Source organism: Oryx dammah, unplaced genomic scaffold (genome assembly GCF_014754425.2).
Source record: "Oryx dammah isolate SB20612 unplaced genomic scaffold, SCBI_Odam_1.1 HiC_scaffold_29, whole genome shotgun sequence".
NCBI lineage: Eukaryota > Metazoa > Chordata > Mammalia > Artiodactyla > Bovidae > Oryx > Oryx dammah.
The window spans coordinates 15,617,490-15,644,770 of record NW_024070213.1 but is presented as its reverse complement, the minus strand read 5'-3'; the positions used below and the strand labels follow the sequence as shown (position 1 = coordinate 15,644,770).

Sequence of the window (27,281 nt, the reverse complement as noted above, 5' to 3'; positions counted from 1 at the left end):
TAGTTTCAGATTTGCTACCAAGGAAGTTCCCTGGTGGTCCAGTGGTTAAGATGCCATGCTTCCAATGCAAGGGGTGTGGGTTTGATCCCTGGTTGGGGATCAAAATCCCATATGCCATGCAGCCAAAAAAAAACTCCACAAAAACAGAATTGCTAACCAATATCTTTATGAAAACCGAATATACTAACTAGAGTATACATTTGAGCAGGGCTTACCGGGTTGCTCAGTTGGTAAAGAATCTGCCTGCAATGCCGGAGACCCCAGGTCGATTCCTGGGTTGGAAAGATCCCCTGGAGAAGGGATAGGCTACACCCTCCAGTATGCTTGGGCTTCCTTGGTGGCTGAGCTGGTAAAGAATCCACCTGGAATGTGGGAGACCTGGGATCGATCCCTGGGTTGGGAAGATCCCCTGGAGAAGGGAAAGGCTACCCAATCCAGTATTCTGGCCTAGAGAATTCCACAGTCCATGGGGTCGCAAAGAGTCAGACATGACTGAGCGACTTTCACTTTGGGTACAGAGTAAATTTTTTCACCAAAATTATTTAGGTTCGTTTCCCCCTCCCCTGCTGTGTACTCACATTATTCATTACCATTCATTTGATTTTGTACCTGTTTGTGTTCCATCTTGAATTTTCTTCTCCGCCATCCTAGCTGATTCCATATGTTTGCCTTCTGTGTGTGAGGCATTCATGTGGTTCTCAGTGTCAGAAGTCTATAGAAAGATATGCCCAGAAGTCTCCCTGTTGGTTCAAAGAGAGCAGAGCAGATAGGAGAGGATCACAGAAGTTAAGTCATTTCGGTGGCAGAGCTACTCCCACTAACCTGCCAGCTTAACACCATTTCACTGAAACAGCTTGTCCCAGGTGGGCAAAGCCACTCCCACTAACCTGCCAGCTTAACGCCATTTCTTTATCTTGGGACTTACTATGTTCTTGTGGCAGCTGGGGCTGGACTGCTTAAGACTTGGCCAGAGGTACTTCCCTGTGGTCCAGTGGCTTAGGCTCCACGTTCCCAATGCAGGGGCCCTGGGTTCGATCCCTGATTGGGGAACTAGATTCCACATGCTGCAACTGAAAGATTCTACACGTGGCAACTAAGACCAGATAGATATTTTCTTTTAAAAAAAGACTTTACGGTACCCCAGCTGGGGTGTCTGGGAACACTTACAGCGTGGATGTCAGTGGGGTGGTAGCATTTAGGACTGTCGCTTCGATGTGACCGGCTGCCCAGGACGTGGGGAACTTTGAGTAGAAGAGCATCTGGGAGCCAATCAGTCCTGACCAATGGTGTATCATTTGCCAGGGTCTGTGCCGCCTTGGTATACGGGTCACTCTTGCTGTGGAGGTCTCCTGGGCCTGGTGGAGAGCAAGGGTGGTGTTAGTGAGTCCTTGCTGACCCCCTGGATCTGCCTCTCAGTTCTTGGTTTCCATTTCTTCACCACCATAGATGTGGTCATGGTTTGTCTGGAAGGCTCATTTCCAACTTTACTGAGGTCCGAGATTAGTTTTCAGATCACATATGACTCTGGTCCATCAGTTCAGTTAAGTCACTCAGTTGTGTCCGACTCTTTGCAACCCATGGACTGCAGCATGCCAGGCTTTCCTGACAATCACCAACTCCTAGAACTTGCTCAAACTCACGTCCATCGAGTTGGTGAAGCCATCCAACCAGCTCATCCTCTGTCATCCCCTTCTCCTCCTGCCTTCAATCTTTCCCAGGATTGGGGTCTTTTCCAGTGAGTCAGTTCTTGGAATCAGGTGGCCAAAGTATTGGAGCTTCAGCTTCAGCATCAGTCCTTCCAATGAATATTCAGGACTAATTTCCTTTATTCATGGACTGTGGTCCATTGGGGGGATTTTTATGGAATCGTCTGACATAGTTGCAAGATGATTAGTCTTCCCAAGTGGTGTTTTAATAGAAACCATGAGAGTTTGCTGATGGTGTGGATGAACAAGTGGCAGACGAGATCGTGTCGAGACCCCACTGTTTGTTTTGGCTTCAGGAATATTTCTCTTTCAGGGTCTCTTAAGGGATCATGTCAACGTGGCCATGTGTACCATTAGTCACTTGGTAGCTGAAAAGACACGTGGGCCTTTAGGGGAACTTCCTCTCCAGTGAGGTCATGAGCTCATGGTTTGCTTAGCTTGTTGTGGTTTCAACGTGTCCTAACGCCCCTGGAACCTCAGTTTGTTTCCTGGCCCAAGACATCCTTGTAGGGGAGAGCATTAACTTTGCACGTTTACATTTTTTGGAAGTATGGCTCTATAGTTTGCCACATTTTAATGGAATCCTCGTCCTTCTAAATCTTCCCTAGGAACATATTTAATGGCCAAGTGTTACCTAAGGTGCTCTACCTCTCAGAACCAGTTTCCTAGTCGGTAACAAGGAAGACATTTGCCTCTGTGGCTTCAAAAAGCCCACTCAATTCTCAGCTCCGGATATCTGCATGTGGCTGCTCCTTTGCACAGGTGGGAGTCTGCTCAGGTCATACCCAACCTTTGCTTTCTTGCCCAGGTGTGTGCACAGGCAGCTCCACTCGGCACATCGTGACCTTTGATGGACGGAATTTCAAGCTGACCGGCAACTGCTCATACGTTCTGTTTCACAACAAGGAGCAGGACTTGGAGGTGATTCTCCATAACGGATTCTGCAGCGCTGGGGCGAGGCAGGCCTGCATGAAATCTGTGGAGGTGAAGCAGAACGGCCTCTTGGTTGAGCTCCGCAGCAACATGGAGGTAAGAGGTGCTTTCTGTGGTCCTGTGGCAGGGCCCTTGGAGAAGCCACATGGACCCGGTGGCAGTTGGTTTTAGCTGGTGCTCCTGTGTGGAGACGTGACCTTCTGCCTGATTAGCAGGGCTCCATCTTTGTAGAAGGGGCTTATTGCATCTCCCTTCTGGTGTGATTTCTTGTTGTTCTGGGCCCAGATTTGGAAGAAAGGGTCCATTTTCTTTCTTTCTTTTTTTTTAAAAAGAAATATTTCTTTCTCTGACTTCACCAAACTCTTAGTTGTGGCACATGGAATCTTTAGTTGTGGCATGTGGGATTTTAGTTCCCTGACCAGGGATCGAACCTAGGCCCCCTACATTGGGAGCGTGGAGTCTTAGCCACTGGACCACCAAGGAAGTCCCCAGGGAGGCTCTGATTTCAGTAGCATTACGTTGTCAATGGGGTGCCAGTTTTTTGCACTAGTAGAAGATTGGGGTTGACACCAGGCTGTTTGTCCAGCAGGCATTTTGTGCCCCATACCTAGGCTAGGGCCTGCCAGCCTTCTGAAGGAAAATATTTAGGGCCTAGATGAAAGCCTTTGGAAATATTTAGGGCCCAAGCAAAATGTGTGGCCCCAAAACTCAAAAAGAAAACTGCAAAACTGATCAAAATAAATGTTTGATTACATGTTTACAAGAGGTTGTGTCATGCAACTCCTTTACACATTCTTTTGGAAATCATAAATATTTCATTACATGAAAGCAACTTAAAAGGGTTAGACCTTCTCTTGGAAGACTTCTTGAACACACACAGTGATTGCTAAAAAAAATAATCACAGCTCGTCATATATTGAATGAGTAGCTCATAGCCAAATGTTTAAAATTCAAAAGGATAAAAAGCCTTCCAAATTTTTTACAGCAAAAATTATAGTCATCATGGGATGTGAGTGTATTTTAACAGGTTTGATGTGATATATTGTGGGGCCTCTGTAGATCTGGTGACCAAAATAAAAATAAAGATTAAAGTGTTCCTATTAGATGCTCCTGGAGATAGGGCACCAATGAGTTGGCAAAATGGCAACTTCCCCAGCCTGTCTTGAAGAGTCAGTCTTCCCTGTTGAGTGCAGATGGACTCAGGGTTTCATTTTACCCCTGAGCTTTTGGGTGCCAGATGCCTGGCTGGCTGTTCAGCTTTGTAAGAGTCCACTCTCCTGCAAAGCTCTGTAGAGCCCCTTTATCTGAGAAGAGCTGCCGGCCAGTGCCCAAGTTTGTGAATAACAGTGGAGTTGAGTGGGATGAATGTGTAGGGACTGTCATGAACTGTGGAAAGAGACTACAAGTGAAATCCTAGGATTCCTCATTGCCATGACTACTGATGGGGCTTTTCTCCTTTGGATAGGTGATGGTGAATGGGAGACTGGTCTCTGTCCCTTACCTGGGTGGGGACATGGAGGTCAGAGTCTATGGTACCATCATGTTCGAGGTCAGATTCAACTTTCTGGGCCACATCCTCTCCTTCACCCCACAAAACAACGAGTTCCAGCTGCAGCTGAGCCCCAAGATCTCTGCCTCAAAGACGTATGGTCTCTGTGGTAAGACTGTTGTCTGCTTCTTCCCTGAGATGTATGCCCTCCTTGCTCTAATCTCAGGGCCCCTGGCTACTGCCATTTCTGGGTCCAGTAGTGGGCTCAGATGCTGGCAGGGGTGGAGAATGACCAAGCCTCCAGCATCAGGAGCTGGCTTTGGGCTCTCAGCCATGTCTCTCCTGGTCTCTCTAGGGTTCTGTGATGAGAACGGGGCCAATGACTTCATGCTGAAGGATGGCACGGTCACTGCAGACTGGAAGACACTGGTCCAGGAGTGGACAGTGCAACAGCCGGGGCAGACGTGCCCGCTGGGCCCCGAGGAGCCGTGCCCCGTCTCCCAGGGCTCCCGCTGCCAGGCCCTCCTCTCTGAGCTATTTGCCGAGTGCCACAAGGTCCTTGCTCCGGCCACATTTCACGCCGTGTGCCAGCAGGACAGTTGCCACCAGGAGCAAGTGTGCGAAGCCATTGCCTCTTATGCCCACCTCTGCCGGACCAAGGGGGTGTGTGTTGACTGGAGGACCCCCGATTTCTGTGGTGAGTCTCCATAGGCTCCCCCAAATGCTGTGAAGAATGATGAATGGGAAGCCTGCTCAACCTCTCTGAAACCTCATATTTTTAAAAGTCTGGGCCATGGAGATCAAAATCTCTGCTTTTCCTGTTCCCTAGGATTCCATCCAGGGTCAAGTAAGATGGTAGACATACAGGTAATTTGAACTTAGGATTTCTATGTAATGTGTTTCTAGGTAAATGAAAACATGGTCCTTTCTATCAGTATTTCTGCAGTTCGGGCACATGTGACTTTAATGTATTAGACACATTGGATGGCATCACCAACTCAATGGGCATGAGTTCCAGCAAACTCCGGGAGAGTGAAGGACAGGGAAGCCTGGCATGCTGCAGTCCATGGGATCACAAAGAATCAGACACAACTTAGCGACTGAACAACAATAAGACACATCTAGGCCCCAGCAAAGTACAGAATAAGCAGTCACCTTGAACTTGGACTTGCACCAGGCTTTAGCAAAAGCTCCCAGAGCAAGCCACGTCTCAGCAGGATTTAGAAGTGTGAGTGGAATTTTACCGTTCGAATACCAAGAAGCTTCTTCATTAGAGATACCATGGGATTGCTAGAGTAGACACCTCCCCACGGTCAGCTTCCTTACCTGGACTTGGCACGTTTATTTATTTATTTTTTTGAGGGAAATGAATGTGTGCAAGCATCTCGGAGTCTCTGAGTTTATGATTATTATGCTGTCTCAGCTTTAACTGGGGCTGGAGGACTTGGGCATCCTAGCCACAGCTCATCTGGGTGATCAGCTATTTCTTTAGTCTTTCTGGACCTCAGCTTCTGCATCTTGAAATGACAGTTGGACTAGATGACTAGATAACTTGACATGGTTTGGTGTCATTTGTGGGGTGGGGGCCGTGGTGCCGAAGAGCTCCTACACCAAGTCCTCTATGTCTCAGTACAGAAGGAATTCACTGAGAGGCAAAGTGATAGATAAGAAGTGATTTATTAGAACACGACACGTGAGGTTTTACAAGCAAGTGGGCAAAGGGGTGCTCCACCCCCAAGAACTTACTGGGCTCCAGTTTTATAATCAAAGGAGAAGAGGGGAGGCGGGGGGAAGACCTTCCCTGTCTTCTTGAGTAGACATCATGCTTCTATCAGCAGCTTCTCCTCCAGGTTGAGCAGGGTTTTCTTGTCCCTACCTGGTCAAGCTGGGACCACAAATTGTTTTTTATGTGTGCAGAGAGTGTGTCCTAGGGATCATAAACTTACTGAGCTCACTGGGCAGGATGTGGAGCTCATGCCGCCACTGTTTTATTATTTGGGGACATGTCTCATGTTTGTGTCTCATGGTTTTGTTGCCAAGCAAGCCTGCTTGGTTTTGTGGTTAAGCAAACCTGTTTTCTGAGTCATCATTAACTTACAGGAGTCTCTGATATTTTCCCCACTTACAGTCCTCTAGTGGGATTAACTATTTCATCACCTACTTTGTTCCTTTACACTGTCCCTATCAAACCCCTAGGTGTGTTTGGGCTCTGGTTTTATGAGTCCCTCTGGCTGATACTGCCTCCTTTCAGCCTGCCTGCCGATCAAGGAAAGAATGTTAGTTTCTGAGTTACTGATTGCACCTTCTCTATTTATTAATTGTTGTACCTCCTGGCAATTTGTTGTGCATTTGGGCTTCCCAAGTGGTGCTAGTGGTAAAGAGCCTGCCTGCCGATGCAGGAGAGGCAAGAGATGCGGGTTGGATCCCTGGGTGGGGAAGATCCCCTGGAGGAGAGCATGGCAACCCACTCCAGTATTCTTACCTGGAGAATCCCATGGACAGAGGAGCCTGGCGGGCTACAGTCCATGGGGTGGCAAAGAGTAGGACACGACTGAAACAACTTAGCATGCATGAGGAAAGTCTTTGGTGGTCTAAACGTTGGAAATCTTCTGCCCCACATGCGTTGGCACCGTGAAAATGTGAGGAAGGGGTCGGGTAGGACCAGAGTGGGAGAAGTGGGTCACTTTGTGGCTTCTCTCCCAGGACATCCCTCCGTAGCTGTAGGTTCCTTTTTTTTTTTAAGTTGAAGAGAATTTTAAAAGCGTTAAATATACCCGTATTCAAAAAAGAACCACAGAATTTCCTAAGGATCAAGGGTTCACATCATCAGGTGGGGTTAAATTTGGCTGCAAGGGAGGAGGAAGTAAAATTCTCTGTCATACAGCAGACCAGAGGTGGGCGGCTTCAGGTCTTTCCAGATCTCAACGTGGGTTCTAGTTCTCTGCTCTGTTCTCGCGTGGGTTCGCTTCTTTTCCCGTGCTTTAAGATGGGGCTGTGGCCATCACACCCAGGTTCCAAGCAGCAGGATGAAGGGAAGGAAGGAGAAGGTCCAGAGGCACAGCTGTCTTTCAAAAAAAGATTCCTGGAAGCTGCACAAGAGTCTACACTTGCTCTAACAGTTCATTGGTCAGAACTTAGTCACGTGACTACACTTGGTTGCAAAGGATGCTGGGAAATGTAGTCCTTATTCTGGGTGGTCATGTGCCCAGCTTGAAAGTCTTTTTTCTATGGAAGACGAAGAGTGAAAATTGGTGGAAACTGGCTAGTTTCCATCCCAGCAAACTTGTCGGATGATCCAGCTGCCTTGAATCAGCGGTACCTGCTTCCCTCTGGTTGCTGTGGGCCCTGAGAATCATCCGCTTCTCTGTCTGCAGCTGTGTCCTGCCCGCCCTCCCTGGTCTACAACCACTGTGAGAGTGGCTGCCCCCGGCAGTGTGAGGGCAACTCGAGCTCCTGCGGGGACCATCCTTTGGAAGGCTGCTTCTGCCCTCCGCACCATGTGATGCTGGAAGGCAGCTGTGTCCCTGAGGAGGCCTGCACCCAGTGCGTCGGTGACGATGGCATCCGGCACCAGGTAGGAGCCACCCCTCTGCAAGGGAGCTGCTTCTCACTGGCTCAGTGGTGGAAGCATTGACCCTTGATTGGCCCCTTCCAACCTTGGCTATTCCAGGCATCCCTGAGGGATGGGGAAGCAGCATGGCATAAAGACTCGGAGTCTGATGCACCTTGGTTCAAATTCCAGTCTATTGTGGGTTAGCTGTGTGATTAAACACCAGAGTGTAACAACCCATTATTACTACTAGTACTGTTTTTTAAAAATCATTTTTTGATGTCTTTATTGAATTTGCTGCATTACTGTTTCTGTGTTTTTGGCCACAAGACATGTGGGGGTCTTAGTTTCTTGACCAGGAGTCAAACCTGCACTCCTTGAATTGGAAGCCAGAGTCTTTACCATTGGACCACCAGGGAAGTTCCTATTAGCACTATTTTTTATGATTATATTCACATAAGTAGAATGCTGGGAAAAGAATGGGATGGGAAAAGAATACTTTATATAGTGATGTCTACCATTATTGGGGGTTCCCTGATGGCTCAGACAGTAAAGAATCTGCCTCCAATGCAGGACACCCAGGTTCGATCCCTGGGTTAGTAAGATCCCCTGGAGAAGGGAATGGTTATCCACTCCAGTATTCTTGCCTGGAGAATTCCATGGCCAGAGGAGCCTGGTGGGCTATAGTCCATGGGGTCACAAAGAGTTGGACACGACTGAGTGACTTAACACTTTTTCACTTTTCACCATTTTTAAGATATATTATATGCCTTGCATTGTACTAAGCACTCTATATTTATGTTTGAACATTCCAAGACGTGTTTTGCAGGCAGGGTATTGACAGTTACTGTCAATAAGAACGGATGAAAATACTCTAGCTAAGCAAGTTAGACAGTTTCTTTATTGCTGGATTCTTTAGAGCTTTCGATGTGCTGATGTCCATTGCCAGGTTTTGCTTCTCAGGCTTATTAGACCATGGAATTGTACTGGGTGAGCCAAAAAGTTCGTTCCTGTTCTTCCATAAGGTGTTATGAAAAACGCCTAATGAACTTTCTGGCTAATTCAATGTGTGTGGTGGAGTGTGTGTGTGTGTGTACAGCATCCCTTTGGACTAGGGTATGTGTGTGTGTATAGTATCTCCTTGGACTAGAGTGTGTGTGTGTGTGTGTGTGTGTACAGCATCCCCTTGGACTAGGGTCCCACAGAACACACTTCACTATCTTACATTGTCTTATAAATACTCATGAAACCTCTTTGAGAAAATGAAAGTTTAGTGAACTTGGTCCCCTGCCCACGGATGCAGTTTGTAGGAGATGGGTTGGGAGCTGGAGTCAATATCTGAAGCTCTGCCTCACTCCCTAGAGCTTGCTCTTTCTGATATATGAAGTTACCCTTCGGCTAGGTCTCCTTTAAGCTGAGTTGCTTGGAAGTCATTTTGTCATCAAGTCATCAATTCCTTTAGCCGTTTAGGAGTCATTATTTTGAAAGGCGATTTATTTACCAAACTCTATTTATTTACCAACACCTTGGCCTCGGATGGCAGTCACTTCTCTCCAGAGTTGCCCACGTGTATATTATAGTCCCTGGGGCAGTGTGTGTCTGTGGGCATGGGTATGGTCCTGTCCTTCATTCTGGCAGCAATACCACAGAGCGTGCTAGAGGGGAGCTTGTTTGGCTTCTAGAGAAGGATGATGTGTTCTATCATCGTGGGCCACACTCAAGGCCTAACATCTCCGTCATCACCGGGGAAGCCCTTCATCACTAAGGAAACCTGGTTGATGACTTAACTGTATTTAGTCACAACTAGGAGAATGTTTATGAAGCTAGCTAATCAACTGGAGAATGACGAGAATAGTATATCCACGATTACATGCTTTTGTCCCTGACATTGTAAGCCAGGAAATGGACTGTTTCACTTGGTTCTCCCCCCAAACTCCATAGGGTAATTATTACACATCTCATTGAATGGATGACGGAACTGTGGCTCAGATGGCAAGCGGTGATTTAAAAAGACTCTATTCACTACACCAGGTCAACCCTTAGTGTCCTAAGTCTGCCACAGATCTCACTGGAACTGTGAGCCAAACTCTGAGCTGACCGGGTGTCCACGTAAGTGTGTGTCCATTAGGCTATTACTTGGATGGTTCTAGTGGCTGTTTTGTTGTTGGGTTTTATCTAGTTGAGCCCGTTTTTGTTTTCACAGTGTAGTCAATAAACCAAGAGGGAAGCCCAGCCACTCTCTACTGCCATATTTCAACTTGCTAAATTAAGTGACTCTGTACCATACGTGAAAGTGTTTGTTGCTCAGTCGTGTCCGACTCTTTGTGATCTCATGGATGGTAGCCACCAAGCTCCTCTGTCCATGGAGTTCTCCAGGCAATACTGGAGTGGGTTGCCATTCTTTTCTCCAGGATGTCTTCCCAGATATTCCCCCAAAGAGTTGACAAAACCTTACATTGCTCTCCCTGACTTGCACAGCCCTTAGGCTCCTACTGGGCACAGATGATATGTACCATTGCCCTGGTGGCTCCGACGGTAAAGCGTCTACCCGCAATGTGGGAGACCTGGGTTAAATTCCTGGGTCAGGAAGATCCCCTGGAGAAGGAAATGGCAACCACTCCAGTACTCTTGCCTGGAAAATCCCATGGATGGAAGAGCCTGGTAGGCTACAGTCCATGGGGTCGCAAAGAGTTGGACATGACTGAACGATTTCACTTTGCTGTTGGTGGCAGGCATTCTCAGAGGGAGGCAGAAATGGTCTCTACTCCCTTCCTTGGCATCCTGGGATTGGAAGGAATGTCAAGTTTGTCTTTCTGGTTCCATGAGTCAGGTATCTGTAGGATCCTGAAAGCAGGAGGCTTGTGAATTTTATCTTAGGGTCCTCAGCTCCTTCCCTACTCCTTCTCTCTAACCCCATTTCCCCTTTTCACTGCTCCCAACTTTTCAGTCCAACACATTGGAATAGGTATTCAAGTCATATGAAGCGGGCGTTTAAACAGTGTGGTACTTTGATGTATAAATGGTCTTAAAAATATATTTTAAAACCAAGCAACATAAAATCAGTTAATAAAACACTATGAAGGGAACACAGCCAGTGTTAGTTATTTCGGAAAATATAGTTTAAATGGATAAAAAAAATTATTCAGCCACCTGCAATGTCATTAGTCTCATAGCAGAGAAAGAATAAAAATCTAATATGAAGAACATTCCCATTAAATGAATTTTCTTTAAACTGAAAACTAAAGCCTAGAAAACTTTTCTTTGGGGAAATAATTCAGGGTAGAAATCCCTCATGCTAATGTCGGAAGGGCAAAATATTTACCAGTTTCCATAGCTCTTGTTTATGTTACAAATGCGCTCTGCCTTTATAGTGGGCTCTGGAGGAATCCCGTGGACAGAGGAGCCTGGAGAGCTATAGTCCATGGGGTCGCAAAGAGTCGGACATGAATAAGCACAGACACACAGACACAGACACACACAGACACACACACACACAGACACACACACAGACACACAGACACAGACACACACACAGACACACACAGACACACACACAGACACACACAGACACACACAGACACACACACACACACACACACACACACACACTGGAGGAATCCAGAGCCCCCTGCGTGGGTTGTGTTCCCATTAGTTTAGGGGTTCCCCCACCCCACTGTGCTGGGCAAGCATTGCTCTAGCCCCTCGAGGACTGCCTCCATCACCTTGTCGGTCCACCCTGAGCCCAGTTCCCTCCCTGATCTCTGGTGTCAGTTCATTTGCATCTTTCCTCAAATCCTGGCTGGGGTGGATGGTGCTTGTGACTTACTGAGTCCCTGGGTTCTGAAGACTTCCGTTTCCTCTTGCTGTACTCTCTGCAGGCTGTTCTTCTGTAATCTTTATTTAATCTTTAACGCCAGCCATCTGGCTTAACTTGTTCTGTCCAGGTAACAATACTATATCAGCTCTGGAACCTGGGGACTGAGACAGGGCTGCTGTCTCAGGAGTCATCAGGAGTCGGCTTGTCCTGATACAGGAGTGCCCTCTGCCGGCCAGTTGGCTGCATAACTCTCCAGGTGTGTGGCCTCAGGGCCTTTTTGAAGCTCAGCCTTGGAGGCTTAAAAGGGCCTTTTCAGGAGTCATAGATTCTCTGGCATGAAGAGCTTCCTGGGACAATGGAAATCCCTGGAAAAGGAGGTTAACACCTGATTTTGGTCATCTATTATGATGTTGCCCAGGAGAGTTGGAAAGTTGTGTTACTCATTCTTAAATTTAACATGTCTGGAGTTCATTTTTAAAAAGAGAGAAAAAAACTAATATGTAAATATATATCTCCTTTATTTATTTTTAATTAATTTTTATTGGAGTATAGTTGCTTCTTTTGTGGGCTTCCCTGGTGACTCAGTGGTAAAGAATCTGTCTGCCAATGCAGGGGACTCGGGGTTCGATCCCTGGGTCGGGAAGATCCCTTGGAGAAGAGAATGGCTACCCACTCCAGTATTCTTGCCTGGGAAGTCCCATGGACAGAGGAGCCTGGTGGGCTACAGTCCACTGGGTCACAAAGAATCAGACACGACTTAGCGCCTAAACTACAAAAGTTGCTTTACAGTGTGGTGTGTTAGTTTCAACTGTGGGCTTCCCTGGTGGCTCAAACGGTAAAGAATCCACCTGGATTGTGGGAGACCTGGGTTCAGTCCCTGGGATGGGAAGATCCCTTGGAGGAGGGCATGGCAACCCTCTCCAGTATTCTTGCCTGGAGAATCCCCATGGACAGAGGAGCCTGGCAGACTATAGTCTATGGGGTCGCAAAGAGTCGGACACGACTGAGCAACTAAGCTCAGCACAGCACAGTTTCTACTCTACAGCAAAGCGAATCAGCTATCCATATGCATATAAAATGCCCTCTGTTTTGGATTTCCTTCCCGTTTAGGTCACTGCAGAGCATGGGTTGAGTTCCCTGTGCTATATAGTAGGTTCTCATTGGATATCTAGTTTATGCACAGTGTATGTAGGTCAGTCCCAGTCTCCCAGTTCATCCCACCCCCTTTCCCCGTTTGGTGTCCATACATTCTTCTCCGCGTCTGTGTCTGCATCTCTGTTTTGCAAATAAGATCATTTCTCTCTATAATTTCCTTTCTTATCTCATCACCTTTGTTACGTAAATGTCTAAATATCCCTCGGTTTACAGTTTTCTTGGCATCACTATCAGTGTTAAAGAGCAGGAAGAGCCTGGACAGAGAGATGCCCTGGGAGACGTGAGTCGCCCCCTCTCTCCTCCACTCTGCCTGGCCTCCCGTGTCCTGTGTCCTGGGCCTCTGAGGTCAGCATCCTCTGCCCCTCCCGGGTCTTTACAACCGCTGGGAGGAGCAGGACCTGTGGCCGCTGCACCCTGTTCTGCCTCTTGGTCCTCGTCCTGCCTTCTGCGCCTGCTTGCCGGCACCAGGCCCGGCACCAGGCTGGTCCCTGTTGAATTTTGAGGCGGGACCTGCTCACAAAACCTCAGGGCTGCACCTTGCCCTCCAAGTTCAGCACAGTCTCCCACAGTGGACAGACTCCCGGGAGGTGAGACCTCTCTGGAACCCCCAATCCTAGTGAACTCTTTTTTCTGCACTCCTGGGGCTCTTGAGCTCTATTGAGAGTTCCCAGACAGTAAACAGCACCAAAGGTAAACGCACAGTGTGATGAGTTTTGACAAGTGCCTGCACCTGTAAAGCCGTCATCATAATCAAAATAATGAAATTCCCATCACCTCCAAAAGTTTCCTGAGCCTCCTTTTTAATACACCGTACCCCCACCTCTCATCCCCAGGCAACCACTGGACTGGTCTCCTTTCTGTCATTGTAGATTCATTTATATTTTCTGGAATTGTATATAAATGGACTCATGCAATATTTACTCCCCTTTTGCCTGGCTTCTTTCACTCAGCATAATATTCTTGAGATCCACCCATGCTGTGTGTTTCGTTGTTTGTTTTTACGGCTGAGTAGGATTCTGTGATGTGAATGCATCCCAATTGAGAGATCTCATTCAACTTTTCACGGGTGAGTCCTATTTCCTCGGCTTGACCATCAGCCATTCGAGGGCTGAGACAGAGTGTTTAGTGCTCATCACTCCCCCAGCCCTGCAGTGGGCCGGCTGAGCTGCACAGTTGTGGTCTGGCAAGAGAGCAGATGTCCAGGGCTAGGATGCTGAGTCCACCTGGTCAAGCTCCTGGTCTGTGCCTTGGTGTCACCACTGGTCAGTGTAGACGATGGTCATCCCCACCAGTGGTCAGTGTAGACGATGGTCATCCTCACTGGATATGGTTATTAGAAGGCACATTTAGTGAGTCACTGTGGAACCTTTGGGGAATTATCTTGAACATACTTCATGCTACCTGTTCCTAGGAAGGGGGCTTCCCCAATGTCTCAGCAGTAAAGAATCCACCTGCAGTGCTGGAGATGTAAGAGAGGCAGGTTCGATCCCTGGGTCGGGAAGATCCCCTGGAAAAGGAAATGGCAACCCACCTCAGTATTCTTGCCTGAAAAATCCCACAGATAGAGGAGCCTGACAGGCTATAGTCCAAAGGGTCTCAAAGAGTTGGACACAGCTGAGCGACTGAGCATGCACGCATATTACTGGGAGGCAGCTAAGCACAGTGTTGCAAAGTGGATTCTGGGTCCAGATCCTAGTGCTGTGACGATGTGACCCGGGCAGGCGCCTCTGCTGTCTCCTTGGACTAGTGGGGATGACAGTAAGGATGTCCTGGCTGTGGGGCTTCGGTGAGGATTAAATGAGGATTAAACGAGTAGTTTACATAAAGCCCTAAACTGTGCCACGTGGTACTGGCCCCTCTGATGTGAGCTCTTACATGTGTGCAGGGAGCAGACGGTGTCCAGGGAGGCATCTGAGGTTTAATCCCACAGGAGGAAGGCAGCTGGGGGAGGGGTTACCTGGAGCTCTCCCATACCCTTCCTCTCAGTGGCTGATACTGATTGTAGACCATGGAAGCAGATGGGATAAGTGAGACCTTCCTGACCTGGGAACTTCTTAGTGGCCTTTTAGCTGCTGGATAAGAATGCATTTTATTCAGGAGCGATTTCTCTGGAATTTCCCTACATGGCTGAGTCTGAAGGGAGCCGTTCTTGGCTCTGGGTCTGTGCTGTTCCCAGCCCTCTACTCCTCGCATAGTACCTGGGAGGCAGGCTGGGGGGGTCCTCACCTTGCAGGGGAGGAAGCCAGGCATCGGCACCCAGGGGTGAAGCCTACGTAGAAGTGGGGGATCCCCTGATTCAAAGCCCTTGTGCGACAGGGGTACCTCCAGCGCTAAGGTCACTGCATTAGCCCCAGGTCACCCTTCATCTGGAAACTGCAGCCTGGTCTCCAAAGTCACTCCCAGACCCAACCACGTGGCTGTTCTGAGTTTTGCTGTCCCCGCTTCCATTCTTCCTGCTGCATAGTCTGAAGTCTGTTCCAGAAACAAAGGGAACCTTTCTCAGGCTGCAGCCCAGCTTCTTCTCTGGCTTGGGACGTGGCCAGGGGTGACACCAGAGTCTCTGTTTTCTTGCCTTGCTTCATCTTAGCACCACCATCAGAAGGGCTGCAGTGAAAGCTCCATGTTTTCGGACACCTGTGGTTTGCCCTTCCCCCGAGTGTGCAAAGTGACGTGGGCGGCCCTGTGGGCTCCTCCTTCTCAGGATCCCCTGGCATCTGTCTGTCCACCCAGCTCATCTGCATGGCTCTAACCCTGGGGCCCCACCTGGGGAGACAGAGCCAGGGGTGGGGACGCCCAACTTCCATGAACTCCTGGACTCTCTCTGAACCTCGTTCTTCCTCAGCTCCTGGAAACGTGGGTCCCAGACAATCACCCCTGCCAGATCTGCACGTGCCTCAGCGGGCGGAAGGTCAACTGCACGACACAGCCCTGCCCCTCGGCTGGAGGTGAGGCCCCCTCCACACCCATCCCCACCCCGCCACTGTCTCCAGAGCCGGGGGGCCAGATCCATACACAGATGACCTGTGCCAGCCCCCCTCCTTGCCTCTTGGGGCTGGGGTGCCCTCTCTGCACTTGGGTAGAGCTCTCGGGTTAGGGGGCCGGGGAGGCCTCCCCTGCTGTCCCCACCTTGACTCTCAGCCTGGTGTCCCAAGGGTGCATCTGAGTGGGGTGGCAGGACGTGCCAGGGAGACTCATTTGTCGATCGGCCAGCTGGTTGCCATGGCGCAGAGTCTGCGAGGGGCGGGGGTGCTGGGGGGTACCGTTATCTCTTCCTCTGACCTCTGTGGCCTCTTGTCCCCCAGTGCCCGCGTGCGGCCCATGTGAGGTGGCCCGGCTCCGGCAGAGCACGCAGCAGTGCTGTCCCGAGTACGAGTGTGGTACGTGTCACCCCGCGCCTTTCTCCAGGTCCAATCGCAGCCCAGCCCAGGAGGGCGAGGTGGTGGTGCTGAAGGGGACAGTGGGAGGGGCCCAGGGGTGGATTTTCTAAAACCTGGAAAGAGTAGCCTCTGGAAAAGAGGATTTGCTTCCTGGAAAGATTCTGCAGTGACTTACCAAATGTAAGGTTTGAGAACATTAAGAAAGAATAAGGTGCAGTGTTCACAGAGGCCAGTTTTGCAGCAGCCAAGATATGCAAGCCACCTAAGTGCCCATCAATAGAGGAGTGGATAGGGACCTCCTTGGCGGTCCAGTGGTTAAGACTCCGTCCTTCCACTGCAGGGGTCATAGGTTCAATCCTTGGTTGGGGAACTAAAATCCCATGTGCCATGTGGCCAAAAAAACAGAAAAAAAAATAACCCCCAAACAGACAGATGAATGCACAAAGATATGGTACGTACATGCAGTGGAATACTCCTCAGCCAGAAAAAGAATAAGATTTGACACTTGCAGCAACACAGATAGACCTGGAGGGCATGATGCTAAGTGAAGTGGGTCAGACAGAGAAAGACAAATACTGTATGATACCACTTATATGTGGAATCTACAAACTGCAACCAACTAGTGAATATAGCAAAAAAAGACACAGACTCACGGATATAGAGAGCAAGCTAGTGGCTACCAGTGGGGAGAGGGGAGAGGGAGGGGTAAAATGGGGGGATTAAGAGATACAAACTACTGTGTACACAGCAGATAAGCTACAAGGACATGTTATGCAGCACAGGGAATACAGCCCATATTTTATGATAACTATAACCTTTAAAAATTGTGAGTATGCCAGAGTAACTGGCATAGTTATGCCAGAGTAACTGTAAAGAAGGCCACACGTGGACGGGCACCTTGATTTCAGCACGTTATTTGTCAGAGGGTTTTGTTATAGGATTGCAAACTACATTGTGAATAATGGGTGGAATGACAGTGTAATTAAATGAATCCAGAGCAGATGGAATTCTGGTTAATATGACGGGAAATCTCTAGTGCGCGGTCCTCATCCTGTCCGAGGTGTTTTTTAGCTGTACAGGCAAAGACATAAAACACAGGCTTGTGAAGTTTGCAGCAACAAAATCTTTGAGGGAGAGCAGGTAGATCAAGGCAGCAGGAGGATTTTGAAAAGAAATCATGAGACTTTGCTTTATGCTGATGAAATTTATCAAGGACAAACAGAAGCCTCGTCAGGAGATCTGACTGGAGAACAGTTTAGTAAACAGTTGGGACCTCATCCCAACGATCTTGGGTTGTTAGCAGTAGAGGAACAGGCGGTCATTTAGTTCAAGGCTTTCATTTATGGACGGTACAAGGCTTCTTCAATGTCCTGGGCACTATGCCGCCATTATTTCAAGTCAGCCTTAGACCGGCCCTGTGTGGTGGACTTCCCACCTTACAGAAGGTGATCCTGAGGTCTAGAGGGTTCAAGAGACTTGGCCTAGATCTGGAGTCCCTGCAGATGATGAGAGTAATTAACATGAGTTTCTCCTATAGCTTGGATCTATCTATCTGTTATCTAACGATCATCTGTCTGTTATGTATATATTTATTTATCATCACTTCCCCCCTGCCCCCTCCTTGTCCCTCTATCTCCATCTTTACCTTTATCTCTGTCTCTACCTGCATCTCCATTTCAACCTACGTCTCCACTCCCTTCCTTCATCTCCATCTCTGCCTGCATCTCCATCTCTGCCTGCATCTCCATCTCTACCTGCATCTCCATCTCTACCTGCTCCTCCATCTCTACCTGCACCTCCGTCTCTACCTGCACCTCCGACTCTACCTGCATCTTCATCTTTATCTTCATCTCTAGCTCTCCCTCGGTCTCCATCTCTAGCTCTACCTTTATCTCATTGCCATCATGTGTGTAAACAGTGGAGGTCTCATGGGTAGAAATGTAGGGAACCACTCACTAGCACAAGAGTGGCCTTGCTGGACCCTGAGGGCGCATCCTTCCTCTGGTCCTCAGTGTGTGACCTGGTGAGCTGCGACGTGCCCCCGGTGCCTCACTGCGAAGACGGCCTCCAGCCGGTGCTGTCCAATCCCGGCGAGTGCAGACCCAGCTTCACCTGTGGTGAGTCCTCCATCTGGGGGTGAGGAGGGGGCCATGCAGTCACTGTCCCCTGGCCTGGGACGGTGTCCTGTATTCTAGTGAGCTGAGTCTGGGCTTGGAGTGTGTCTGGAACAGAAGGGTCAAGGTCACACCTGGACTGAATCCTCTAAGACTCCTCCCAGCCACAGGCTGTGATGGGGGAGCAGGCGTGGGCACAGCTGCAGGCATCCCCCTCTTGGGTTTATTAGGAGGCAGTTGGACCTGAGATGCAGAAGCCTCCCTATCTCATCTTTATTTACTCCCATCCTCCCATAAACCATGGAGGGGAAGGAATGTACCCCTTGGCTTGTCCTCGTCACTGGGTCTTTGTTGTTCAGTTGCTGTCACGTCTGGCTCTTTGTGACTCCATGGACTGCAGCATGCCAGGCTCCTCTGTCCTTCTCTGTCTCCCAGAGTTTGCTCAAATTCATGTCCATTGAGTTGGTTATCCTATCAAACCATCTCGTCCTCTGTTGTCCCCTTCTCCTTCTGCCTTCAATCTTTCCCAGCGTCAGGGTCTTTTTCAATGGCTCTTCACATCAGGTGGCCAAAGTATTGGAGCTTATTCCCAAACAAATTTATAGATTTTTCACTTCCTGTATGTTTATCTACTTAAATTTTAAATACTACCAATTCAAGCCTAGGATTGGACTAAAGAAAGTCCTGGACATGTTAAGAAACCGCATTCTGTGTTAAGCTACTGAGTATACTCACCTAAAGTCAATACCTACTTACTGTCCTGTTGATTTGGGATCTCACTTCAGTTCATAGATGGTAACCCTTGAGGGTGAGAAAACACTTTATATCTGGAAGAAGCTGGGGACAGGCAAAGACATGGGGTAGGGTTTGGCCTTGATGAAACGACACTGTGGCTTTGCTGTCATTTTTCATTCATTGTTGTTGAAGGACCTAAAACTGTAGGGTATTTATTATTCCAGGCACTGAGATGGGAATAAGATCTTATAAGCTACCAGCTTGTAAAAATGCTAACCAGCGCCTGTGTGCCTGGGGTACCTGGGTCTTAGAGATTCTGCATCTGTCCTCTCTGAGTATCTGCAGGTGAAAGAACCCCACCCCTTCCAGAGGTGCCTAGGAGGGTGATGGACTGGACACCCAGCAGCCTTCTCTTCCTCTCTGTTAAAATAACATCACATTTCCCCTTTGGATTAGTGTCTTTACTCTCCTGCAGACTAACTGTCTGCTTTGGGGTGTGATTGACTGTCCCAGGGCTCCCAAGTGGGTTTCACGTGTGTTTCTGACTTCAGTGGGGCTAGAGTTCCCAGGGACCTTGCATCCTAGCTGAATGCTGAGGAGCTCGGGCTGAGTGCAGGGCTCAGCGTGGCAGGACAGGCACCACTTTGTGCTGCCCCTCAGCCTGCAGAAAGGAAGAATGCCCGAGGGAGTCCCCGCCCTCCTGCCCCCCACACCGGATGCCCGCCCTTCGGAAGACCCAGTGCTGTGATGAGTACGAGTGCGCTTGCAACTGCGCCAACTCCACGGTGAGCTGCCCGCTGGGGTACCTGGCCTCCACCGTCACCAACGACTGCGGCTGCACCACCACCACCTGCCTCCCTGACAAGGTAAGGCTGCTTGGCTCTGGTTGGGATGATGGCCAGACACATGCTTTTCATGGAAGACATGCCTTCCTGCCCGGATGAGTGCTGTGTGGCCTGGTGGGGGGTGGGCGGCGTCAGCATTCTCTCTTAGCCTGATTCTCGTTAGCTCAGGGGGTACTCAGAGACTACCGTGTCTCAGCATGGCTGCGTGCTGAGGTTACAAATGTGGTGTAAGATAAGGTCGTGCCTCTAAAGAGCTCCTTGTACAGAAGCTGGAAGACTGAGTGGGTATAGTGAAAGTGTTAGTTGCTCAGTCACGTCTGACTCTTTGTGACCCCATGAACTACTGTAGCCCGCCAGGCTCCTCTGTCCATGGGATTCTAGGCTATTCCCTTTTCCAGGGGATCTTTCCTGACCCAGGGATCAAACCCGGGTCTCCTCCGCTGCAGGCAGATTCTTTAGAGCAGGTTTAGGAAAATGGTTTTAACCTCTTTGTACTGTTATGATGTGAGTGAACATAGGCACCTGTTTGGAGCTTTGGAGGACACACTTGGGATCATTTAAAACCTGTCTTTAAGCCTCATGATCAAAGAGTTTCTTTGAGCATCTCACGCTGAGAAAATAAAGTCTGAGCGTGTGTATCACATGCACCCCAGGCTTCACTGTTCTACTCCTAACCAGCCGCTGGGATCTCATGTCCCACGCCCCTTCCGTAGTCTACAGTTCTTCCAAACAGGATCGTTGTGTCTCAAACACAGCTCACACTCTGTGCCCGAGCCTTTGTTTGATCCATTCCTTGTCCTTTGTGGGCCTCAAGGGAGTACTCATTCACAGCCCCTGCCCACCCGTCCCTCACTTTCAGCCACTCCTCACGAGACAGAGGGCTATTCATGGGTGGGTTCCGAGTCCAAGGACATCACTAGGTCTGAGAAGTAGGGTACAGCTTTCCGAGGGACACGGGAAAGAGTTTAATGCAGCAAAGGTAGCGGTGATAGTGAGTCAGGTCAGCCTGTGTATTATATCCCCACCCGGGGCCATGAAAGGACTCACAGGGGGCCAGTCCAGGGGTGGGCTTTCCTAAGTTAGATGGGCAGGGGTGGGAAGAGGCCAGACTCTAGTGTGGGCAGAGACCATGCTGTTTCACTTACTGCTGTAGTCTCGGCACCTAGGGTAGCTTCCAACACGTAGATCCTCCGTCCATGGGATTTTCCAGGCAAGAGTACTGGAGTGGGTTGCCATTTCCTTCTCCAGGGGATCTTCCTGACCCAGGGATTGAACCTGAGTCTGCCGGCATTCTAAGCAGACGCTTTACTGTCTGAGCCACCAGGGAAGACCCCAGCAGATGCCCACTCACCTCTTATTTAGATGAACCGAGTGAATTCACTCATGGAAACCTTGCGTCTACAGGTGTGCGTCCACCGAGGCACCATCTACCCCGTGGGCCAGTTCTGGGAGGAGGGCTGTGATACCTGCACCTGCACGGATCTGGAGGATGCTGTGATGGGCCTGCGTGTGGCCCAGTGCTCCCAGAAACCCTGCGCAGACAGCTGCCGGCCGGTAAGGGGGAGCAATGAGGGGGTGGTAGGGACGGGGATCCCAGGAACGGGCAAGACAGTCCCTTTAGGAACCTCTGGTTCAAGGCCAGAGGGGAGGGGCCAGGAGGGGAGTGGGGCTGGGGAACGGCAAGAGGCATGAGGCGAGCATCGCTCTGCCATCCTTCCGTGACCAGTTCTCAGCTGATGGTCATCTCTGCCATGAGATCTTGAGGCCAGAGGGCTGGGGAGTCGGTTTAAGCAGAGAGGTGGATTAATAGCCTAGAAAACAGGGCTTGGTTTTTTTCCCTGTCTTTTCCCTTTTCAGGCATCTTAGCCTAAACCTACTCCAGACATGTGTCCTGAATTTTCTGAGATGGTCCTAGGGTTAGTGTAACATCGTGTTTCTACGTAGGTTGGTGATTTTTCAGACCAGGTTTATAATTTGAAGTACAGAAGTCGAGCTGTGTTTATAATTTGAGGTATAACTGGGAGTTGGAACCCTCCCCCCAATTCAGTTTTTAATTCTTTTTGTGGTGGCCTGCCCACTAAGGCACCTGTGTACTTGGGGATGCTCTGTTCTTGCACAGTGAAGACTGGTCAGACTCTAGAGAAAGGCAACCACAGTCTGCCGGGGGAATTGTGGGTTGAATTCTTCTTGCTGGTTTAAAGCTATTATTGTTAGCACAAGTTCACGTGCCCAGTGCACAGGGAGGCCAAACCGAAACATCGGAGTCTGAGGCAGAGAAAGGTTTATTGCAGGGCTGCATAAGGAGACAGGCTGCTCTTGCCCTAAAAATCCCCAAGATCTCCTAAGGGTTTCGGCAAAGTATTTCTAAAAGCCAGGTGAGGGAGGGGGTCACGAGGTATGTGATCAGCTTGCACACAGTTCTCCGATGGGCTGAGCTAAGGAGCAGGTGGTGTCATAAGGGTGAACATGAGCAGTCCTTAGGCCCCAGGGGGGTGAACTTCTTCTGTTTGGTGGGGAGTTTTCACATTTGCAAAACAACTCAGAAAACGTGCATCGAATATTGTTACCTAGGTACTTCAGGGAGGAGCTACAGCAGAGGATGTGAGGGAGGCCCGTCTGTAGAAGGTCCCACAGGGTCCTGTTCAGTTACATTATTATTACTGCTTTATTCTCAGTAGAGAATGTTGATCAGAGAAGTGGAGCTAGGACAAATCTGTACCTGCAACAGCAGCAGAGAGAAGGCTCTTGACGCTTTTTCAGAAGTGTGTGTGGTTTGCTGATGGAGAGGAGGGCCTGAGAGTGAATCCAGAAGTGGGGATGTCCATTCAGTTGCCCCACGGCTCTCCCTGCTTCGCTGGTGCTGTGGAGGAGCAGGCCTGCCAGGCCCCTGGGAGAGGATGACGCTGTGGGATCCAGGGGTGCCTCTGGGGAGCGCCCATCCGTCTCCATCTCCTCCCACAGGCCACAGGAGGCAGCGGGAGTAACGTGCTATCGGGTGAAGAGAATGCTGCTGGAGGTCGTTTGTATAAAATTGGTCCCCAGTATGTTCTGTGTTTTGGTAGGGAGGTTTGTTTGTTTGTTCTGACTGTGATGGGTCTTTGTTGCGGTGCATGGGATTTCTCTAGTTTCAGCAGGTGGGGGCTGCTCTCCAGCTGCGGTGCGCGGGCTTCTCACTGTGGTGGTTTCTCTTGTTGGGGAGCACGCGCTCTAGGGCATACAGGCTTCCGTAGTTGCAGTAGGCCGGCTCAGTAGCTGTGGCTCATGGGCTTCAGGGTCCCTTGGCAGGTAGAATCTTCGCAGACCAGGGGTCGAAGCCAGGTCCCTTGCATTGGCAGGTGGATTCCCAACCACTGGACCACCAGGGAAATCTAAGCCATTAGGTCTTATTCATCCTCAAGATTCTCCTCCAGAAGGAAGAAGAGGCAGGGCTGTTCTTCCCTCTTGTTAGAAAGCAGAGGGGTTGAAGTTGGCTGAAAGCAGAGGAATGTCGTGCTACGGATCATCCGAAGCCAGCAGATGGGGCGAGTCCTGACTCCTAGCCTGGGGCTGTACTGGTAGGCTGGTATAGCTGGCAACAGGGTTGATTTCCTTTAGGACTGACTGGTTTGGCCTCCAGCTGCAGGATAACTAATGAGATCTCAGCTGTTAAGACTGAGAACAGCTTGCCAAGCACCGCTGTGACGCGGGTTGGGTGTCGTCAGGTCCCATGGAGATGGTCCTCAGGCTCCCAGGTCCCCGGAGAGGCAGTAACTGGGGTGTTGCTGAGTGTCAAGCACGTCCTGTGACTCGGTGCTGCTTGTGAGTGCACAGGGGGAGCAGAGCGGGGGTGGTACCCACGCCCGTCCCGAACACCCTTCTCTCCGAGATGCCGCTTAGTCCTGGGTTCCGGCCCCTCCTCCCCGGGGACATCACTGTTCTGTCTGCTCTTTGTACGTTGCTTCCGTGTTCTCGGTGGAGGGTTTCAATCCAAGGCCCCTATGCTTTGGCCAGATGGAGGACCTCCAAGAGGAGGATGGGTTGGCAGACTTGCACCTTGCAGGATGCTGGTCTCCCTGGCCAGCTTTCCGGGGACGGTTGGTCTCATCTCATGGTGTCCTATAAACTACTAGGTCAGTGCCAAGTGGTGACCTGGGGAAGCCCAGCTCTGCAGGTTACTGAGAGGTCCTGGGGTCAAGGCACTCATCTCATTCAGGTAACTCGCCCTGTTAGGGCAGAGCCCAGACTCCAGGCATCCTGAATGTTCTCCCCTGGTCTAGACTTGGGCCATGATAAATGCTGGGTCAGCTGGCAGCTGCTGCATGAACTCTGAACGTCTTTAAAACTGCTGTGGACTGACTCTTGGGGCTTCCCTTGTAGCTCCATAGTAAAGAATCCCCCTGCCAGCGCAGGAGATGCAGGTTTGATCTCTGGTCCAGGAAGATCCCCTGGAGAAGGAAATGGCTACCCACTCCAGTATTCTTGCCTAGAGAATTCCATGGACCGAGGAGTCTGGTGGGCTATGTCCATGGCCTCTCAAATAGTCAGACATGACTGAGCAACTGAACAACAACAAGGACTGGCTCCTGGTCCAGAGTGGACGCTTGCGGAGGGCAGGGTTGGATCTGGATGGATGGTGTGAGACCCGTAGTGATTCAGTGGGTGATGCTTCCTGACCACTTAGCATGATTGTGGGGCTGGAGGAGCGCAGAGATGAGGCGGTCCGGCTGTCCTCTGCAAGCCCCGGAGCTCCCAACACCTGCCGTGGGGACCAGAGCACCTGCATCTTTGCTGCCAGCTGTCCTGACACTCCATCCTTTGTGTGTTTTCAGGGCTTCACCTACATCCTCCACGAGGGCGAGTGCTGTGGAAGGTGCCTGCCGTCGGCCTGCGAGGTGGTGACCGGCTCCCCGCGGGGGGACTCCCAGTCCCAGTGGAAGAGTGTAGGTCTGGGTCAGGGTGGGTGAGGAGGAGGCTGGGGGCCGGGCCAACCTCATCCAGGGTCCAGGGCTGACCTTGGTTTCGATAAGGCAGACGCTCATTCCCTACCATTTGCTCTCCCTATGGCGAGTTTAATGTAGCTGTTGGTTTATCCAGATGTCAGCTGGAGAACTAGTTAAGGTTGCTCAGATCTGGGGAGGAGCCCAGTGCCCTCTCTATGAGTTCTGTGAGCTCCTGGGGGTGGGGGTTATGTTCTCTGTTCATCTGTGAACCTGAGGACCCTGATGGTTGGTGGAGGTCTGTGTGATGGCCCAGGCAGGGTCCTCTGACCTTGTCACTGATTTCCATTGGAGAAATTTACAGTCCAGACAAGCAAACAGTGTTTCTGTCCCCAGACTCTGCAAGCTACTTCTGCAGCTCTGGCTGTGGCCCTTGACCATGCCAGTGGCCCCCTCCCCCATCCCTATCGTCTCCTGTCTGGCCTCCCATCCCCAGATCCCCCTCCCTGAACCAGAGCAGCCTAGCTTCTCCTTTGTGGCCAGAGGCCCTCACGCTGGCTCTGGAGCCATTTTCTGAAACACAGAGGATCCTTCCCTGGGAGTCTTAGCCCAGATGCTGGGGTATGAACAGACCTTTCACTCTGGCTGCTATGGATAAAGTGGAGGTGCTGAGCCCTGGGATCCTGAGGAGGCAGGTGCTGGGGTGGGTGTGAGGTGCACCTGGGGGCCTTCCCCTTCTCAGTCCTCCAGGGAGACCAAAACACACTCTGTTTAGAAGGAGCACAAAGGGTTAACTGTCCTGCCCTGGCCTTGCGCATCTCCTGCCCTGGCCCACCGGCCTCTTCCTTCTCGGTGGTGACAGAGGGACTTGCTGAGTTCCCCACGAGGGATCCCGCCTCCCTCTTCTAGTCCTGGTCCCTGGGGATGGCCCTGCTCCATCCCTCCTCCCGGCCTGTCAGGCTGCCTGCTCCCCATCACCCCAGAATCAGGCTGGTTTTGCGAATCCTCCCCAGGGTCAGAGGCTGCTGTGTCCTGGGGGCGGGGGGAGCTGACAACTGGTACCTTTGAGGCTAAGCACCCCTCCCTCCCAGTCACTCATCTGCCTCCAGGGCTCACTCAGCTCTGACAGCAGTGTTTACAGAAGAGTCTCCCTCCCCCAGTTCAAGTCTCCCTCTGACCTGTAAGACTTGGGGGTCAGAAGTGGCTCTGGAACATGGGGACCAGCAGGAGTTGGTGGGGACAGGTCTTCTTAATGCATATGGTGTCCAGGGCTCAGTGGGTTATTGATCAGAGTCGAGTGTGGCCTGCAGCGGGAAGGTTTGTTCAGGGTGAGTCAGAAGGGGGTCAGGACAGAGGCTGCAATCTGGGCACTTTCAGCTCCTCCTCTGAAAAGAGGAGAAAGGGAACCGGGCCCGAAAGAAGCTGCCGGGCCTGGAGCATGCCGACCGGGCACCCCTGCTTGTGAGTCTGGGAGACACTCACACAGACTGGTCAGAAACTCTGGGGGACTTTCTGAACCATGTTCTGGACACTTGGTGCTCCTAGATGGTGGAGCCAGCCCGTGGGGACAGGCCACCCATTGCAGCCTGGAGGCCTGGGGACAAATTGCAGGGCTGAGGGCCAGATGCCAGCATCCCATCCTCAGAGGGAGGCCGTGTGAGGCTGGGCAATGGGCTGGGTTCCCCCGACCCCCGCGTCTCCCCTCCGCTGTCTCCTCACGCCGCTGTTCCTGGTCGCTCAGCTCCCAGGCGGGCTGAGGGTGGAGGGAGCACCCTCTGTCCTCAGCTGCTTCCTCTGGTGGCTCAAGACTGTCTTGGGAGCACATGTGGCTTTGAGATGGGCTCTTGGTTGGGGGGACTCTGACACAGACTCACTGAAGGACCTGGATGAGCTGTCATTCCCTCCAGGGGCCTCCCGCCGTGGGCAGGGCTTAGCTGTGGAGCCAGGCTCACCTCCAGGGCCCACCCCAGCTCCTGAAGGGACCACCCACTCCCAGTGGGACCTTGGGCCCCATGACCCACTCGAGTGCTCTGCCCACAGGTTGGCTCTCACTGGGCCTCCCCCGAGAACCCCTGCCTCATCCATGAGTGCGTCCGAGTCAAGGAGGAGGTCTTCGTGCAGCAGAGGAACGTCTCCTGCCCACAGCTGGACGTCCCTGTCTGCCCCTTGGGCTTCCAGCTGCGCTGTCAGACCTTGGGATGTTGCCCCACCTGTCGCTGTGGTAAGACATGCCACCAGGCCAGCCTCCAGGTCTCCCAACCCTCCAGAAAGGCTCAGAAGGGCTCCCAAATCCTTGCCTTTGGAGCAGCTTAGGGAAATGGGCAGGATCAAATCTTCCTGTCCTTTCCTAATGTTTTGGGGAGAAAGCATATGAGAGGAGAGAAGTAGGACTCTTCCTGAAGGTCATCCCTGAGCTTAGTGCTGGCTTTGTACTGTGTCTCACGTCATCCCATGACGATCACAGTGAGTACTGTGATACCTCCACTTGCTCACCTGAGTGGCAGAACTGGGATTGGATCCAGGCTTCTCTGATTCTAGAAATGCCTTCTCCATCATTCTTCTGGAGAAGGTATTCCAGCTATCCATCTCCTAACCCCACCATCAACCAAGCAACCAACTAACCATCAACCAATCAACCAAACAA

General features: G+C 50.7%; 1 protein-coding gene across 1 annotated transcript in view; it reads left to right on the top strand.

Moving 5' to 3' along the window:
* Positions 1–27,281, top strand: part of VWF (von Willebrand factor) — a 124,152-nt gene that overhangs the window by 85,239 nt on the left and 11,632 nt on the right. The window contains exons 35-45 of the mRNA XM_040234946.1: positions 2,515–2,735; positions 4,105–4,297; positions 4,484–4,825; positions 7,503–7,702; positions 15,493–15,595; positions 15,953–16,027; positions 18,040–18,144; positions 19,537–19,742; positions 21,126–21,275; positions 24,530–24,640; positions 26,678–26,858. Coding sequence (XP_040090880.1) covers positions 2,515–2,735; positions 4,105–4,297; positions 4,484–4,825; positions 7,503–7,702; positions 15,493–15,595; positions 15,953–16,027; positions 18,040–18,144; positions 19,537–19,742; positions 21,126–21,275; positions 24,530–24,640; positions 26,678–26,858 — 1,887 coding nt within the window. The remainder of the gene's footprint in view (positions 1–2,514; positions 2,736–4,104; positions 4,298–4,483; positions 4,826–7,502; positions 7,703–15,492; positions 15,596–15,952; positions 16,028–18,039; positions 18,145–19,536; positions 19,743–21,125; positions 21,276–24,529; positions 24,641–26,677; positions 26,859–27,281) is intronic.